Source organism: Hippocampus bargibanti, linkage group LG16 (assembly GCF_051943395.1).
Source record: "Hippocampus bargibanti isolate YZ-2025 linkage group LG16, ASM5194339v1, whole genome shotgun sequence".
Classification (NCBI taxonomy): Eukaryota; Metazoa; Chordata; class Actinopteri; order Syngnathiformes; family Syngnathidae; genus Hippocampus; species Hippocampus bargibanti.
In genome coordinates, this window is record NC_142749.1 from 642,027 (window position 1) to 658,627 (window position 16,601).

The 16,601-nt window shown below is 43.7% G+C and overlaps 1 protein-coding gene and 1 pseudogene across 1 annotated transcript in view; one reads left to right on the forward strand and one right to left on the reverse strand.

Annotated features, from left to right (window-relative positions):
* Positions 1 to 16,601, forward strand: part of robo3 (roundabout, axon guidance receptor, homolog 3 (Drosophila)) — a 213,948-nt gene that overhangs the window by 151,855 nt on the left and 45,492 nt on the right. Inside the window, exons 10-15 of the mRNA XM_089016718.1 lie at positions 535 to 616; positions 2,169 to 2,337; positions 14,000 to 14,166; positions 14,258 to 14,379; positions 14,452 to 14,668; positions 15,094 to 15,218. Of these exons, the coding sequence (XP_088872844.1) occupies positions 535 to 616; positions 2,169 to 2,337; positions 14,000 to 14,166; positions 14,258 to 14,379; positions 14,452 to 14,668; positions 15,094 to 15,218 (882 nt within the window). The remainder of the gene's footprint in view (positions 1 to 534; positions 617 to 2,168; positions 2,338 to 13,999; positions 14,167 to 14,257; positions 14,380 to 14,451; positions 14,669 to 15,093; positions 15,219 to 16,601) is intronic.
* On the reverse strand, positions 5,898 to 10,771 carry LOC148886031 (uncharacterized; annotated as a pseudogene).

Sequence of the window (16,601 nt, forward strand, 5' to 3'; positions counted from 1 at the left end):
CTTTGATCCTTCCTGCTCTGGCAGCTTGGGATTTCTGTAGATGAAGAGTTTAAAAGACCGAAGCTTGACTTTACCCTTCACTTCAAATACTGCAGGTCCACTCAGAATATAAGAATGCAACATCCATTCATCGATTACCCTTAATTGACAAAATGGCATCCGTAAAAGCAATTTATTGAACTAGAATCAGTCTTGACGTGCCTGTTTCACGTTGAAAATGAAAAATTAAAAAAAAAAGCTGTATCTTCAACCTTTTATTCTTTAGCATCTCTTTCAAACTCTGATGCACATGTTCTGCCTTTAACTTTTCAAAGAAATGTCACCGATAATGCAGTCATGTGGTTGGATGTTCATTAGTGCTCGATGTTCTGACAACCTTCTTCTGGCTGAACAAAGCATAATACTTTCTGCTTTTCAGAGATACTGTATGTCTTTTTGTCATATGACTGTTCGTGAGTATCAGTACTGAAGTGCAGATGCTGAACTCACAAATTCTAAACTGATGATGAGCGTATCTTTTATTTCTGTTGCTAGGAAACTGACTCTGGTGTTTACACCTGCTTAGCTGCCAGCTCGAGCGGTGAGACAAGTTGGAGTGGAGTGCTCACAGTTAAAGGTAGGTTGTCGCTGAATGCTTTAAAATGTATGCAGATGAGAGCCTCATGCAGTACTTCATTAAAATAAAGCACGGAAGATGTTGAAGCTCTGTGGAAGTTGATGTTTGTTGACCTGAAACCCACCAAATTAACATTCGTAAAACCATCACAAATATCTTGATTTTAATACTGATATAATATCCTGGATAAAATACTGTTTTCATCATTTTTTTTCAGTGTATATAAAAGTTCAACAATGGCAAATTGCAGTGCTGGTAGTTTGTAAGTCAAAGTGTTTGGAAGTCAAATCAATAAATTAACAATTAAGATGACATTTGGGGAGGGGAGGAGAGGGCAAAAAAAGGCTGCTCCTATTTCCTTGTTTCCTCGTTCGCAAACGACACATCACTCATTGTGGCAGCTCTGTGTGTATCCCGAAAAACAGTTCGTATGCCAAGGTTAAATTGTCATAAATGTAACGTTCGTAAACCAAGGGGTTCGTAAACCGAGGTATCACTGTATCTCAATATACCTTTCTTGATACTTCACTATGTACAGTTTTTTTCAGTTACTTCCGGGTTGAGTGAACGCTGGCGCGTGTAGCTGCCGCTGCTCACCCGCAGAAAAACTGATCCTGTGACTGTGAAGTGACCTTGAGAGGTTTGAAAGGCGCTTAGAAATGAAAAGTATTATTATTATTATTACTAAACGGTTTTGCACATTTACTGTATACCTCTCAGTCTGCTGACATTTTTATTTTCCTATGGTTAGAATATCTTGTTTTTCTATCCTTTCACCCCCTCCCCCACCCTACCCCCTTTCAAATTGCTGCTGTGGACTGCAAATGTCCCTATTGTGGGACGAATAAATTATTTCTGATTCTGATTCTGATATATGAATCGAAAACACCCGTAGCAGCTGTGACATACACATGCTAACAAGCAAGATAGAGCCAAAATGGGAATTGTCACTGCTGCTAAGGAAAATTGTCGTCATTCAATTCAAATGTGACCATTTTCCCGATTATAAATACCAGTTATTTTTTCATAGTTTAGCCGGGGATATGATTTATACTCTTGAGTTATTTATATGTGAAATGATTAACACGGTATATAATTTCATATGATTTTCACACCAAACAGCAAAAGAGTGATATAGGCCTTTTTTGATACTTTCTACATTGTCGGTTACTGATTAATAATAAAAGATTAAAAAAAAAAAGACGATAACTTCCGTAAGCGACATTATTACAAAATAACGACATTATTAGCGACAACATTAGCGTGTGTATTTGGCACGTGGTAGAAAACCGGAGCACCCACAAAAAAACCATGGAGGCTGGGGGAGAACATGTAAAATCCACACAAGGAGGATGGGGTGTGGGATTTAATCTACTGCCTCTGCACTGTGGGGTCGACACACTCACCACGAGATCACTGGGCCGCGTGTTGGATTTTATGAAATTCATTTCTCCCAAAACATATTTTTTGTCTTCTTTATTGTGTATTTTATAATTAATCTGGAAAAATACGGTATTCCTCACACTAAATTGATTTCTCTGCCTCCATCCAGAGAATGTAGACCCTTCTGTTGCTCAGACCACTGAGCCTTTCCAGTTGCCAGGTCCACCCCACAAACCCATTGTCACGGATGTGTCCAAGAACAGTGTCTCTCTGACATGGCAACCCAACGCTCACGAGGGAGGAGCTGCAGTAACCTCCTACATTGTGGAGGCCTTCAGGTGACTTTTCTGAATCATGAGTTTTCACACTTGTAATTCGCACACGATGTCATTGGTCCCATTATAAATTATTGACAATAAGAACAACAATTAAAGTTAGAAAATGTTTTGTAGTTTTATATTGTAAATATAGCAGTTAAGATTTGGACCATATTTCCTAATTCTCAGACCAGTCCTCATTTCAAAAGAGCATTGCACACTGTATATTAACAGTGTCTGAAATACGTCAGGCGTACAACTTACAAAATGTCTCCGCCCGGGTGGCTGACAACTTCTTCAACAAAAAAATATATATTTTTTTTCAAATCAAACGTTTGCTTTATTCAATAAAGCAAACGTTTGAAGAAATATTTCGTAGTATTCCGATTTCGATGTCTTCGTTCGGTTTTGGAAATTGCGGACTTTCCCGAGCGTTATAAGGTGCATTTGCATATCATTTTACAAAGTAGATGCACATAACCTCAGCTCCAGAAGAAAGATTCAAAAGAAGCTAACAACATTTATGACGCTGCGAAATGTAAATGTACAATATCCCGTGACTGTAAAGTCCTTGAGAGTTTTGAAAGGTGCTTACAAATCCATGTATCATTATTATTAAAAGCATCGTTGAAAGAGTAGTTCACGTGGCTTGTAGCAGACGACGCAACGCAAACATTGCATTGTGCAACATGACGAACAGTGCATCGACAACGACAACTGGAGCGAAATCATCATCAAGGGATATTTACGATAAATTGTGCAAGGGAGCATTTGTGGTAGGTACATCCTTAATTAAAAATTCCTTAATACTTTGCAACAATGTTTTTTTTTTTGCGATTAGTCGACTTATTGTGTTTCAAGTTGTGAAAAATGGGGCAGGCAACTTTTCAGAGTTGTCTGTCTGCCCTGGTGTCCGGTAACTTTTTGTCATGTGTTTCAGACATTGATATTAACGAATGAAGTGTAGTATTTTCGCTCTTATAGTATTGGCTATTGTCTTTCAAGAACTATACAATGCAATACAATACATATTGATTTATATCACTCTTTTACAACAGCTAAAGCTGCAACAAAGTGCTTAAAATGGACAGGTTTCGTATACAGGAAATAAAAGCAGTCACAAAGTTAGTAGAAAGCACCAGGGAGTGAAACCAAAATCAAGTCGGGATCATCCTGAATCGAATGCCAAAGAGTACAGTTGAGTTTTGAGACGTGTTTTAAAGATGGGCAGCGAGGAGGCTTGCCGAATGTTCAACAGCAGGTCATTCCAGAGAGTGGGACCAGCAACGGAAAAGGCTTGATCTACTCTGAGCCTCCGTTTAGTTTTTGGCACATCTATTAATGTCAGGTCAGCAGACCCGGGGCGCCGGAAATGTGTCTCGGGTGGATGTACTTGGAGCACTAAGGAGGAGCGAGACCATTTCAAGATTTGAAGACGAATAAAAAGATCTTGAAAAGAACTCTAAAATGTATAGGGAGCCAGTGAAGGGATTCCAAAGTAGGAGCCATGTGCTCCCTCTTACGAGTACTAGTAAAGAGGCGAGCAGCAGATTTCCGGACCAGTTGGGGATGCTTCGTGGATAACTCCAAAGGAAAGTGCATTGAAGTAATCGAGCCGAGATGTGACAAAGGCATGAACTACTGCTTCAAGGTACTCATGAGAAAGGAGAGGTTTTATTTTAGGCGACTGGCAAAGATGAAAAAAGCTGGTTTTAACAACAGCACCAATTTGTCGATCAAGTTTAAAGTCACTGTCCTGTTTAAGACCCAAATTTGTAGCTAGGGGACCTAAGTCAACAGGATGGGACACCGGGACGAAACAGTATCACTTCTGTCTTCTTTTCATTGAAGTTGAAGACGTTTTGTTGCATCTCGGTTTTCATTTCCCCCAGGAAGGATAAAAGTGGCCTTAACAAGAAACTGTCTTTTTTGCTCAGTGAGACATACTGTAGATCTGCCAGTCATCTGAATAGCAGTGGAAGGAAATACCATGTTTCCTTAGGATGGAACCCAGTGGGAGCAGGTATAGTGAGAACAACATTGGTCCCCGAATTGAGCCCTGCGGAACACCACATGATAGAGGGGCAGTATGTGACTCAGAGCAGGCGAGGCGAACACAAAAGGTTCGTTCCGAAAGGTAGGACCTAAACCACTCAAGAGCACTACCGGTAATGTTTACTGACGCTAAAAACTTCTCACATGACATCCTTGACTGACTAAAATCGGAGGCAATATTTTAGATGTAACAATAAATGTTGAATGGAGCTAACAAAGTGCAAAAATCCCCAAAAAAAATCCGAATTGGAAAAGACATCCCAAAAATGATAATTTGAAAGAAAATGACAGAAAGTAAATATTTGCTTGCTGTAACATTTTTCACAATCTGCATTTCTTCTGCCTTTCCATGAAACCCGGGCATGAGTGTGCCGATTTCTTGCCAACTTCATAATTGTATTTGCATGTATCCTGTCCTGAATACTAAGTACCTGCCGGTTAAAGACAGGTGCCACCGACATTTCTAGAGCTTTAGTCAGTCATTAAAATTCTCTCTTTGATCCTTCCTGCTCTGGCCTTGCGGATTTTGTAGTGTTCAGATTTATTAAGAAGAAGTGTAGTATTTTCGCTCTTATAGTATTGGCTATTGTCTTTCAAGAACTATACAATGCAATACAATACATATTGATTTATATCACTCTTTTACAACAGCTAAAGCTGCAACAAAGTGCTTAAAATGGACAGGTTTCGTATACAGGAAATAAAAGCAGTCACAAAGTTAGTAGAAAGCACCAGGGAGTGAAACCAAAATCAAGTCGGGATCATCCTGAATCGAATGCCAAAGAGTACAGTTGAGTTTTGAGACGTGTTTTAAAGATGGGCAGCGAGGAGGCTTGCCGAATGTTCAACAGCAGGTCATTCCAGAGAGTGGGACCAGCAACGGAAAAGGCTTGATCTACTCTGAGCCTCCGTTTAGTTTTTGGCACATCTATTAATGTCAGGTCAGCAGACCCGGGGCGCCGGAAATGTGTCTCGGGTGGATGTACTTGGAGCACTAAGGAGGAGCGAGACCATTTCAAGATTTGAAGACGAATAAAAAGATCTTGAAAAGAACTCTAAAATGTATAGGGAGCCAGTGAAGGGATTCCAAAGTAGGAGCCATGTGCTCCCTCTTACGAGTACTAGTAAAGAGGCGAGCAGCAGATTTCCGGACCAGTTGGGGATGCTTCGTGGATAACTCCAAAGGAAAGTGCATTGAAGTAATCGAGCCGAGATGTGACAAAGGCATGAACTACTGCTTCAAGGTACTCATGAGAAAGGAGAGGTTTTATTTTAGGCGACTGGCAAAGATGAAAAAAGCTGGTTTTAACAACAGCACCAATTTGTCGATCAAGTTTAAAGTCACTGTCCTGTTTAAGACCCAAATTTGTAGCTAGGGGACCTAAGTCAACAGGATGGGACACCGGGACGAAACAGTATCACTTCTGTCTTCTTTTCATTGAAGTTGAAGACGTTTTGTTGCATCTCGGTTTTCATTTCCCCCAGGAAGGATAAAAGTGGCCTTAACAAGAAACTGTCTTTTTTGCTCAGTGAGACATACTGTAGATCTGCCAGTCATCTGAATAGCAGTGGAAGGAAATACCATGTTTCCTTAGGATGGAACCCAGTGGGAGCAGGTATAGTGAGAACAACATTGGTCCCCGAATTGAGCCCTGCGGAACACCACATGATAGAGGGGCAGTATGTGACTCAGAGCAGGCGAGGCGAACACAAAAGGTTCGTTCCGAAAGGTAGGACCTAAACCACTCAAGAGCACTACCGGTAATGCCCACCAAGTGCTGCCAATGAGACAGTCGAATACTGTTAGACACTGGATCAAATGCTGCAGTCAGATCTACTAAAACCAGACACACGTCATCTCCAATTTCATTGGCCAGCAGTATGGCATTAGAAACCCGTAACAGGGCTGACTCTGTGCTATACATCTTGAAACATGACTCGGCCTAAAAATTATCAGTACATCTTGATCAAGACGAGGTTTCTTGATCAAGGGTAGAGGTTAGATCGGGCCCAAAAAATCCAGCCCAGTAAGTCGTAAAGCCCGACCCGACCCCGACCAATTAACTTAATTTGCAGGCCCGAGCCCGAAGGAAACCCAAAATTTAACGTCATTTGTGAGGACTTGCGAGGATTTATAATAACAAATGAAAGAAATCTAAGTTAAGAAAGACTGTATAAACATTTACATCTTTAATATCAAGAAGCAATGCAAGAAGTCTTGGCATGACGTCACGGACTGGGTGCGTGGCTGTCTGAAAATGCCCAATTCGCAGCTCAATTCTTTGCAGATTTTGGACACTTTAAGTCATTTTTATTGGTGTTTTGCATTTGAATAAAAATATCATACTGCGTGTTTGGGTATTTTAGATGCTATAAAACGTTTTTCTGATGTCAGTTAGGAAACGAAAAAGTGATGTCGGTTTTCCTTTAAGGTTGTCCGTCATTTTGATGGGTTGTGTCTAAACCACAGCAGCAACAGTACGTCCTTCAAAAGCGCTGCACTTTAAGAGAGAGAGAGAGGGAAGAACACAGAAATACAAAAAAATCTACATAATTAAATTTGAAAAATAAACAAAGAATAACATCAGTTTAGTATCCACACATCGTTTTAGTATCTCCTCTTCTTTTCCTTTCGGCTTTTCCCTTCAGGGGTCGCCACAGCTAATAAATGTCCTCCATCTATCCCGGTTTTGTGCATCCTCTTCTCACAGAGGTTTGATTCGCATATTTGTTTTGGCTAAAAATTTTACGTCAGATGCCCTTCCTGACACAACCCTCTGTATTTATCCGGGCTTGGGACCGGCACAACAAGACACTGGCTTGTGCCCCCTTGTGGCTACATTAAATGGAACTGACCCTGACGTTTTAGTATACATTTTTATAAACAAAACAAAAAGAGAGAGAGCCCAGCCCGAGCCCGACTCAAAAATCAGGTCGGGCTCAGCCTTAATATCTTACCTCTAGTTCGACAACAGCATGTTTAAACTGTTTGGGGACAATGCTAGAAGAGAGGCTGCTGTTGATAATGGCTAAGACCGATGTGCCATTACTCGGGAGAACTAGCTTAAAGAAATGTGAGTCACAGGGGGATTCAGATGGCTTAGACTGGCGATCCACATCCTTTAAAAGGGTCAAGGACACAGCCTCAAAGGAATTTAGCACGGCTGAACACGGAACATTGACAGAAGGGTCAAATGTGGTATTTGAAGCAAAAGTCACAGTAGAAACAGCAGTAGAAACATTATCAATGAAAAACCGAAGGAACCTGTTGCACATCTCCGCTGAAGGTTCAGAGCAAATAGGCAGAAGGGGTTTGAGTACAAAATTGATGGTTTTAAATAATATATTTGGGCTGTGACATTTGGCCTGAATAAATCCGACAAATATTGTCTTTTCACCTCTTTTACTGTGACCTGGTAGTTAGACCAGCAGTCTTTCCAGATTTGATAAGAGACCGAAAATTTATCTTTTTCTCCACTTACGTTCTGCTTTACGACACCCCCGTCTCGCTGCCTGTCATTAAACCAAGGCTCGGGTTTAGGTTTTGGAAGCACAGATTTAGAAGGAGCCATCAAATCCAAATTTGCACGGCATGATTACTTAAACCAAGAGATGAGTGTCTCTGTGTCAGATGAGTGTACGCAAAGTTTATTAAAAGCGTCGGACAACTGGATAGCAGTGAGAGAATTAAAGATTCGCCGTTTGCAGCAAGAAGCGACAGATTTTATACCAGCACCCGATAGGACTATGTCAAATGAGACTTTCATTCAACTCCCCAAGTCTCCGTTAGACACAGAAAGTCCAAGTCATTTGAAAGGAAAAAAAATCTGTCAAAATATGGGTCTTATTTGACAATGCAATCCTTGTGGGAGCAACGACAAGGGGGTGGGAGGGTCCGACAAGGGAAGTTCCCTTGGCGCAGCGGGTGTGACGATTGTCATCAAGTACAAGGGGACGTGATCGAAGGCAAAGCGCAACGAAGTTATTCCATGCATAAGGTAATGAGCAGAGGTCAAAATGTATCTCAGATCGCATTTTAGCTTTACGAGCTGATCGCTACTTTTGCCGCAGCGTCGCTTCCGTGAAGAGGGTTCATGAACGCGGAAAATATTCTGTGGGCACGCTTCTTCACCTCTTTTCCACACTCTCCATTGATCTGGACAGTTGACCCCAATAACTTAAAATCCTCCAAATTCTTTATCTCTTCTCCCTGTAGCATCACTCTTGCACTTGGATCCCTCTCATTCACACACATTCCATCTTGCTGTGACTGATCTTCATTCCTCTCCTTTCCAGGGCATATCTCCACATTTCTAGTTTCTCCGCCACCTGTTCCCCGTTCTCGCTACAGATCACAATGTCATCTGCAAACATCATGGTCCAAGGAGATTCTTGTCTAACATCGTCTGTCAGCCTGTCCATCACCATACCAAATAAGAAGGGGCTTAGAGCTGACCCCTGGTGGAGTCCCACCTCCACCTTGAATTCCTCCGTCACACCGATAGCACACCTCACAACTGTCTTACAGTCGTGATACATGTCTGTACCGCTCTGACATACTTTTCCGTCACTCCAGACTTCCTCATGCAATGCCACAGTTCTTCTCTGGACACCCTGTCGTACGCTTTCTCCAGATCTACAAAGACATTTCTTCTGACCTTCTCTATCAGCATTCTTAAAGCAAACACTGCATCTGTTGTACTCTTTTTGGCATGAAGCCATAATGCTGCGAACTCATAATAAATAACTAGTTTTCAAATTGAAAGTCAAAATAAAGACTCTTTTAGTGGTTTATACACGGAACAATTTTACATTTTGGTTCGGATTTTACCTCTCCATGAATCGTGACCTTACCGCGGTGCAGGGGTTTGTGTGTCATGATGACCCTTGGAGCTTAGTTGTCTGGGGCTTAATGCCCCTGGCAAGGTCACCAATGGCAAACAGGTTATCGGTGAGGGACAGGACAAAGTACGACTCAACAGAACCCTCATGACAAAAACCATTGATGGATCTGGTTTTCCTTTGCCCGGACACGGGTCACCGGGGCCCTCTCTGGATCCAGACCTGGAGATGGGGCAAACGCCTGGTGGGCGACCTACACCTTTGGGGCCCGGCTGGGCTCAGCCTGAAGAGGCAACGTGAATCCCCCTTCTCAAGGGTTTACCACCCATGGGAGTGGCCAACGGGGTCGGGTGCAATGTGAGCTGGGCGGCAGCCAAAGGCGGAGACCCTGGCAGTCCGATCCTCAGCTGCAGAAGCTAGCTCTTCAGAATCAGAATACCTTTATTCGTCCCACAATGGGGAAATTTGCAGTCCACAGCAGCAATTGAAAAGGGATGGAGTTGGGGTGGGGTGAAAGATTAGAAAACAAGATATTCTAAGCATAACAAAATAAAAATGTCAACTGTATACTGTGCAAATGTTAATGTGCAAAACCGTTCCATAAGAGAAAACAAACTGTACGTAGTGCAGAATCAAGAAATGGAAAATCAATCAATCAATGGAAAAGAAATCAATTGGGACGTGGAATGTCACCTCTCTTGCAGGGAAGAAGCCCGAGCTGGTGACCGAGGTACAAAAGTTCCTACTATATATAGGCCTCCACACATTGCCTGAGTTGTGGTACCAGCCCTCTCGAGAGGGGTTGGATTCTCTTCCACTCTGTAGTTGCCCACGGGGAGAGGCGTAGAACAGGTGTGGGCATACTCATTGCCCCCCGGCTCGCCACCTGTATGTTGAGATTCACTCCAATAGACGAAGGGGTTGCTTCCCTCCGTGTTTGGATGGGGGAACGGGTCCTGACTGTCGTTTTTGCATATGGTTGTGCATTGTGCAATCGGATTTGTGGCAATAAGGTGGTTGGTGCCTGTCGTGGCGGCAACCCCCATACTCACCAGCATGGACACCAGCAGTAAAGGAAGAGTCCTATCGGGCCTATATGGCCTGTGGCACCCCAGATACAGCTGACTGGTATCGATTAATCGAGCAGAATGCAGCTTTGGTGGTTGCCGAGGCAAAAATGTGGGCCCTGGAAGCCAATTTCCGGATGGCTTTAAGGAAAAATCCGGATCAACCATCTGGCATCTTAGGAGTGAAAAGCAGTCCACCCTTAACACTGTGTGCAGTGAGGATGGGGCACTGCTGACCTCAACTCGGAACGTTGTGAGCCGGTGAGCAGAGTACTTCGAAGACTTCCTCAACTTCACCAACACTCCTTCCTTGGAGGAAGCAGAGTCTGGGGACTTTGAGATGGGCTCTCTGATCTCTCTGGTTGAAGTTACCGATGTGGTTAAAAAGCTCCTCAGTCGCGCAATGCCCGAGGGGTGGATGAGATCCACCCGGAGTTCCTCAAGACTCTGGATGTTATGGGGCTGTTTTGGTTGACACGCCTCTGCAACATTGTGTGTTCATCGGGGCGAATGCCTCTGGATTGGCAGACCGGTAGTCCTCCTTTTTAAAAACGGGGACCGAGGGTGTGTTCCAACGACAGAGGGATCAAACTTCTCAGCCTACCTGGTAAAGTCTATTCACGGGTTCTAGAGGGGAGGGTCCATCAGGTTGAGGATTAGCAGTGTGATTTTCATCCTGGCCGTGGAACAGTGGAACAGCTCTACACCTTCAGCACCCTTGGTCCTCAAAGGTGCATGGGAATTCGCCCAACCAGTCAACATGTGCTTTGTGGACTTAGAGAAGGCATTTCACCATGTCCCTCGGCAAGTTCTGTGGGGTGTGCTTTGGGATTATGTTGGATACTACAGAAACTCCTAATACGGGCCATTCGGTCCCTATACGACCAATGTCAGAGTTTGATTTGCATTGCCGGTAGAAAGTCGGAATAGTTTCCAGTAAGGGTTGGGCACAGCCAGGGCTGCCCTTTGTCACCGATTTTATTCATAGCCTTTATAGACAGAATTTCTAGGCGCAGGCGAAGCGTTGAAGAGTTCCGTTTTGGTGGCCTCAGTATAGCATGTCTCCTTTTTGCAGATGACATGGTACAGTTGGGGCCTTCAAGTGGGGCTTTCCAACTCCCTCTGGAGCGTTTCACAGCTGAATGTGAAGCGGTTGGGATGAGTATCAGCACCTCCAAATCAGAGACAATGGTTTTCAGTCGGAAAAGGGTGGAGTGACCTCTCCAGGTTGGAGAGAAGAGATCTTGCTTCAAGTGGAAGAGTTTAAGTACCTGGGGGTCTTGTTCATGAATGAGGTTAGGAGAGAGCGAGAGATTGACAGGCGGATCGATGCGTTGTCTGCTGTGATGCTGACTTTGTACCATCTGTCGTGGTGAAGAAGGAGCTGAGCTGAGTCGATGCTCTCAATTTACCGGTCGATCTACATCCCAATCCTCATCTATGGTCACAAGTTATGGGTTGTGACCGAAAGAACGAGATCACGGATACAAGTGTCCGAAATGACCTTTCTCCGTAGGGTTTCCGCGGCCTCCCTTAGAGAGAAGGTGAGAAACTCAGGTCATCCAGGAGGGGCTCAGAGTCGAGCTGCTTCTTCTGCACATAGAGAGGAGCCAGATGATGTGGGTCGGTCATCTGATTAGGATGTCTCCTGGGCGCCTCCCTGGTGAGGTGTTCTGGGCATGTCCCACTGGCAGAAGACCCTGGGGACAACCCAGGACACGTTTGAGAGACTACGTCTCCCACCTGGCATGGGAACGCCTTGGGATCGGCCTGGAGGGGCTAGAAGAGGTGACTGGGGAGAGGGAAGTTTGGGCTTCCCTACTGAAGGCCTACTGCTGTCCCCGCGACCTGATCCTGGATGGTTTGGACTTTACCAAGCATCATGAAATATCAAGTTTGATTCGCTTTCACAGGCCGAATAAAATTATGTGGCTGGCCAGATTTGGCCCCTGGGCCTTGACTTTGACACCGGTGCTGTTAATCTTCTTACTTTTGAGAAATTCTTGCATGCTAGAGACTGTTCTAATGGTACTATTTGCTATTCTGGTGAGGAATGGCAATGTGGCTCGTAAGGACCCCCAAAACTGTAAAGAGGAAAGGTGAGCTGGTTATTGGTCTTGTGGTACATGAGATTCATTATGCCATAAGCTTATCTGGGCTTCCGCTTGCCTCTCTGTTTCTTTGTGAATTTATGACCACCTTGGCACAACTGAAGATTCACAATGAATTTTCTCTTTGTTTGACACTTTTAGTGTCCCCCCAAGGGCACTATTGGCCTTTGTGGTTCAGTGCCACGTTGTACAAAGAGGGAATATGACTCATCAATTTTTAACTTATGTCAGTTGTGAAATACTCCTTAGTAGTAAAACTCACAGGCAACGCTGTAAGTCCTTGAAAAAAAAAAAGTGAGAAATGTAAAAACACACAATATGTCATTTGGAGAAGGGTTTGTCGTGAAAGCTGTTCAGATATTTGAAATTCACCCTTTTTCCTAGCCTTCTTCTTTCCAACAAACCTTAGCATCTACGACAAAGAAATATCTGGACATCCCAGTGGTTGCTTGTATTATTTTTCATGCTACCGACTAACACTGCTGCTGCAGTCATGGGGGAACGGCTGATATTTGGATGTGATGATAACCAGAGAGGGTGTTCTTCCCTCCAGAAAATTGCAATATTTATACTCCCCTTAAAATGGCTGTTTTCTTTATTTGCCTTCACCAATCATATTTGCCAAAAGTTATTTGGCTCTAAAACATGTCTAAGAGCCTATGCTTGTGCAGCCAGTGATGCTTATGCCGCAGGTTCTCTTTTGAACACAAATTAGTCATGTTTTGGTCTGTGTGACACAAATAGAAAAGACGAAGGATGAATACACATAAGAAGTGGGGCATCCATTGATGAAAGGAGCGTGAACTGAGAATGAAAAGGCCTGTCCGCAGCTATTGCACTGCGACAAACACAGTTTAGGGAGCTTTGGAGGGCATTAAAAACTGCCTTTCGCTCCGGGCCTCTAGTGTGCTTCGCACAATGCGGTATCTTCGGGAGGTTGCGAACTAACACACTTTAACTGTTTGCAACATGAACCTCGCCACACAAGACTTGATGTATGAATTAATTGGGCTATTTACATTTGTGATACTACCTAATGCAAAACGGAATTTCAAACTTCGTCATAAAGTTTTTAGGAATCTATCTAATGTTAAAAATTGAGAAACAGCGATTTGCAACCAACTCCTTAAATTGCCACTTTCACAACTTGAACAGATGCTGTCGCTATGTTTACAGAGACGAGTAAATCAAGAATTATTGACATTGTTCATTCTCTTGACTTTTTTCCTCACATATTTTCGTGAGGACACATCTTACCAACACGAGACCTTAGACAAATTGACACATGTGCCCTTTAATTAATGGTTCAGCAAATTAATATTGCAAACCATGCATACGGGCAAAGGGAGTGTGCATCTCTTTCACTATTTGTGACTTCAATAATGGAACATTTTTGCTATTCAAAGCCTCAAGTGGAATGTTATGCAGCGCTGTGCAAGCCTTAAGTGGTGATTTGTCTGGGCAGACATTTTAATATGAATGAACCCGAAATACAGTACACCACACGGCATTAGCTGAGGCAAATTTCATGCAAAGTGGGTGGCACATTAATGCCTGTGTGCAGTTCAACATTAGAAACATAATTTGTTTTGTCATCATCTATTACAGCCAGTCGGCCGGCAGCACTTGGCAAACAGTGGCTGACATGGTGAAAATGGAAACACACACAATCACGGGGCTTCTCCCCAACACCATCTACTTGTTTATTGTTCGAGCTGTCAATGCCTACGGCCTGAGCGACCCGAGCCCCATCTCAGAGCCTGTCAGAACACAAGGTCAGTTAGACTGCCCTCACAGAATGAATTATCTCCTGAATTGTGAAGTGAACCGAACTGTAATCTTGATTTGAATGTGTGTTTGTCTCAGACGTAAGTCCCACCGGTCAGGGAGTGGACCACAGGCAGTTGCAGAGAGAGCTGGGGGAGGTGGCGGTCCAACTACAGGAGCCTATCAGACCAACTACATCTTCAATTCGAGTGTCTTGGGCTGTAAGTCTTTTAATGTATTTTTTCGTTATCAAGGGAAGGTCTTCCTTCACCCTATCTTATTTGCTCCTCTAGGTTGATCGTCAATCTCAGTACGTTCAGGGCTACCGTCTCTTTTACCGCCCCACTGGGGGGATATGGCTTCTCCACGACATCAATTCCCCTTCTGAGCGCAGCACTGTACTTACTAGTCTGCTGAAGGGAACTGAGTATGAAATAAAGATCCGGCCTTACTTTGATGAGTTTCAGGGGAAAGACAGCCACACAATACTGGTTCGCACTCCAGAAGAAGGTAATAGTTCCGGGGGAACACTGCTTTAGTTTATTTATATAGTCCCATATAATTTAATATTAGCTGATTAAAAACAACACAGTTGTCTGGTGTCTGCCGCTACCGATTCATGCGCACCAAATCCAGCAGACATTTTAACAGCTTCTTCCCCCAAGCCATTAACTCTTCAAACAGTAACCCAAATAGAACTGTATAGTGCCTCTTTGCAATTTTTTTGGGTGATGATACTAGTGCAGCGTGTTCTACCGGGAACAAATTCCTTGTGTGTTCTACATACTTGGCAAAAAAGATGATTCTGATTCTGGTACACGTTCAACATTTTTGCCTGAATAGCTAATACAATATCATGCTATAATTTCATTTGCTCCCTTTGTATGGTCATGTTATGGCTTTATTTAATGTGAATGCTGTCTTCCTTCTGTTAGTGCCTAGTGCCCCACCAAGGGCTGTTACAGTGGCAACAGTGAAGCAAGGGAACACCTCCAGCATCATGGTCTCCTGGGAACCTCCACCAAGTGACATGCAAAATGGCATCATCCAAGAGTACAAGGTAAAGACCTCAAGCATTGCAGCCTCCAACCAGTGCAAATAGCACACAACCACACGACAGCACCACAGTGAAAACATGACAAAATGGCATTAAAACATGCAGAATCGCTCTCCGGTGATGAACCAGCCACATGTAGCCGCTGCAATGAGAAACCCATTGTTGAATGTTTACCATTTTGACATTGTTTTATAGTTTATTTTACCCTATGTTGCTTCTACTATCTTTGTTACTGATTTATTGCTTTATGGTTGTATGTGAGTGAGGCTGCCCAGTAGTCAAGTAGGTAGCACGCCGACTTCACAGTTCAGAGGTAATGAGTTCAAATCCCGCTCCGGCTTCCCTGTGTGGAGTTTGCATTTTCTCCCCAGACTTGCGTGGGTTCTCCGGTTTCCTCCCACATTCCAAAAAGATGCATGGCAGGCTCTAAATTGTCCCTAGGTGTGAGTGTGAATGGTTGTTTGTCTTTGTGTGCCCTCCGATTGGCTGGCAACCAATTCCGAGTTTCCCCCGCCGAGTGCCCGATGACAGCAAGTATAGGATCCAGCACCCACTGCAACTCTCGTGAGGATTAAGCGGTCCGGGAGATGTATGTTGTATATGATACGTCTGTGTAAGCTCTCAGTCGTACAGGAGTGGTCCATCGATGAGAAGGTTTCTTCAGCCGTCATCTGTACAAAAGTGAAGGTTTCGGACGTTTCGCCTCCTATCCAAGAGGCTTCGTCAGCGAACTTCGCATGGTTGGTGACCAACGGGTGGCACTGCCTGCACCTGCACAGGTGTTGGTCGTTCCAATTAGTGGCAGTTAAAAGTACTCCCGGCACGACCATTCGTTGTCGGGTCATTGTATGTGTTTGCTCCACGCTGTCAGGTTTGTTTCATCTTGGCAGATTTTTACTCCTGGTTTTCTTTGATACGTTCTACTTCTCTATTCAGATGACTTTGATATTTGAGATTTTGTTTCTGCTGACTTTATTTTCATACAATTTGTCATTTTCACCCTGCTGCTCCCGCCTGCCTGCTTTTTTGGGATCTACCACCATCACCGCTTTTTAAACAGTGACAGATGGCTGTTTTAAAGTACTCCATAAACACAGATGAAACAGAGTCGAGGGCCGCTGACAGGTGGGCTCCAATTCAGACATACAGCTAATATTGGTCTCAACCAATCACACTACTGTATTCTAAAACGTCATTGCAAGTTAGAATATCGGAAAGCTCCCTCTGAGCAGAGTTGCAAACCAGCATACTAGCATGTTAGACAAAACATTATTAACTACAGTACCTGTCAGAGATATGACAGTCAAACACTGTGGACAGAGACTCGGAACCAGAATGATTGTCCCTACTGCCGGCAGGAAACGTAGTCATCAATGACATACATCT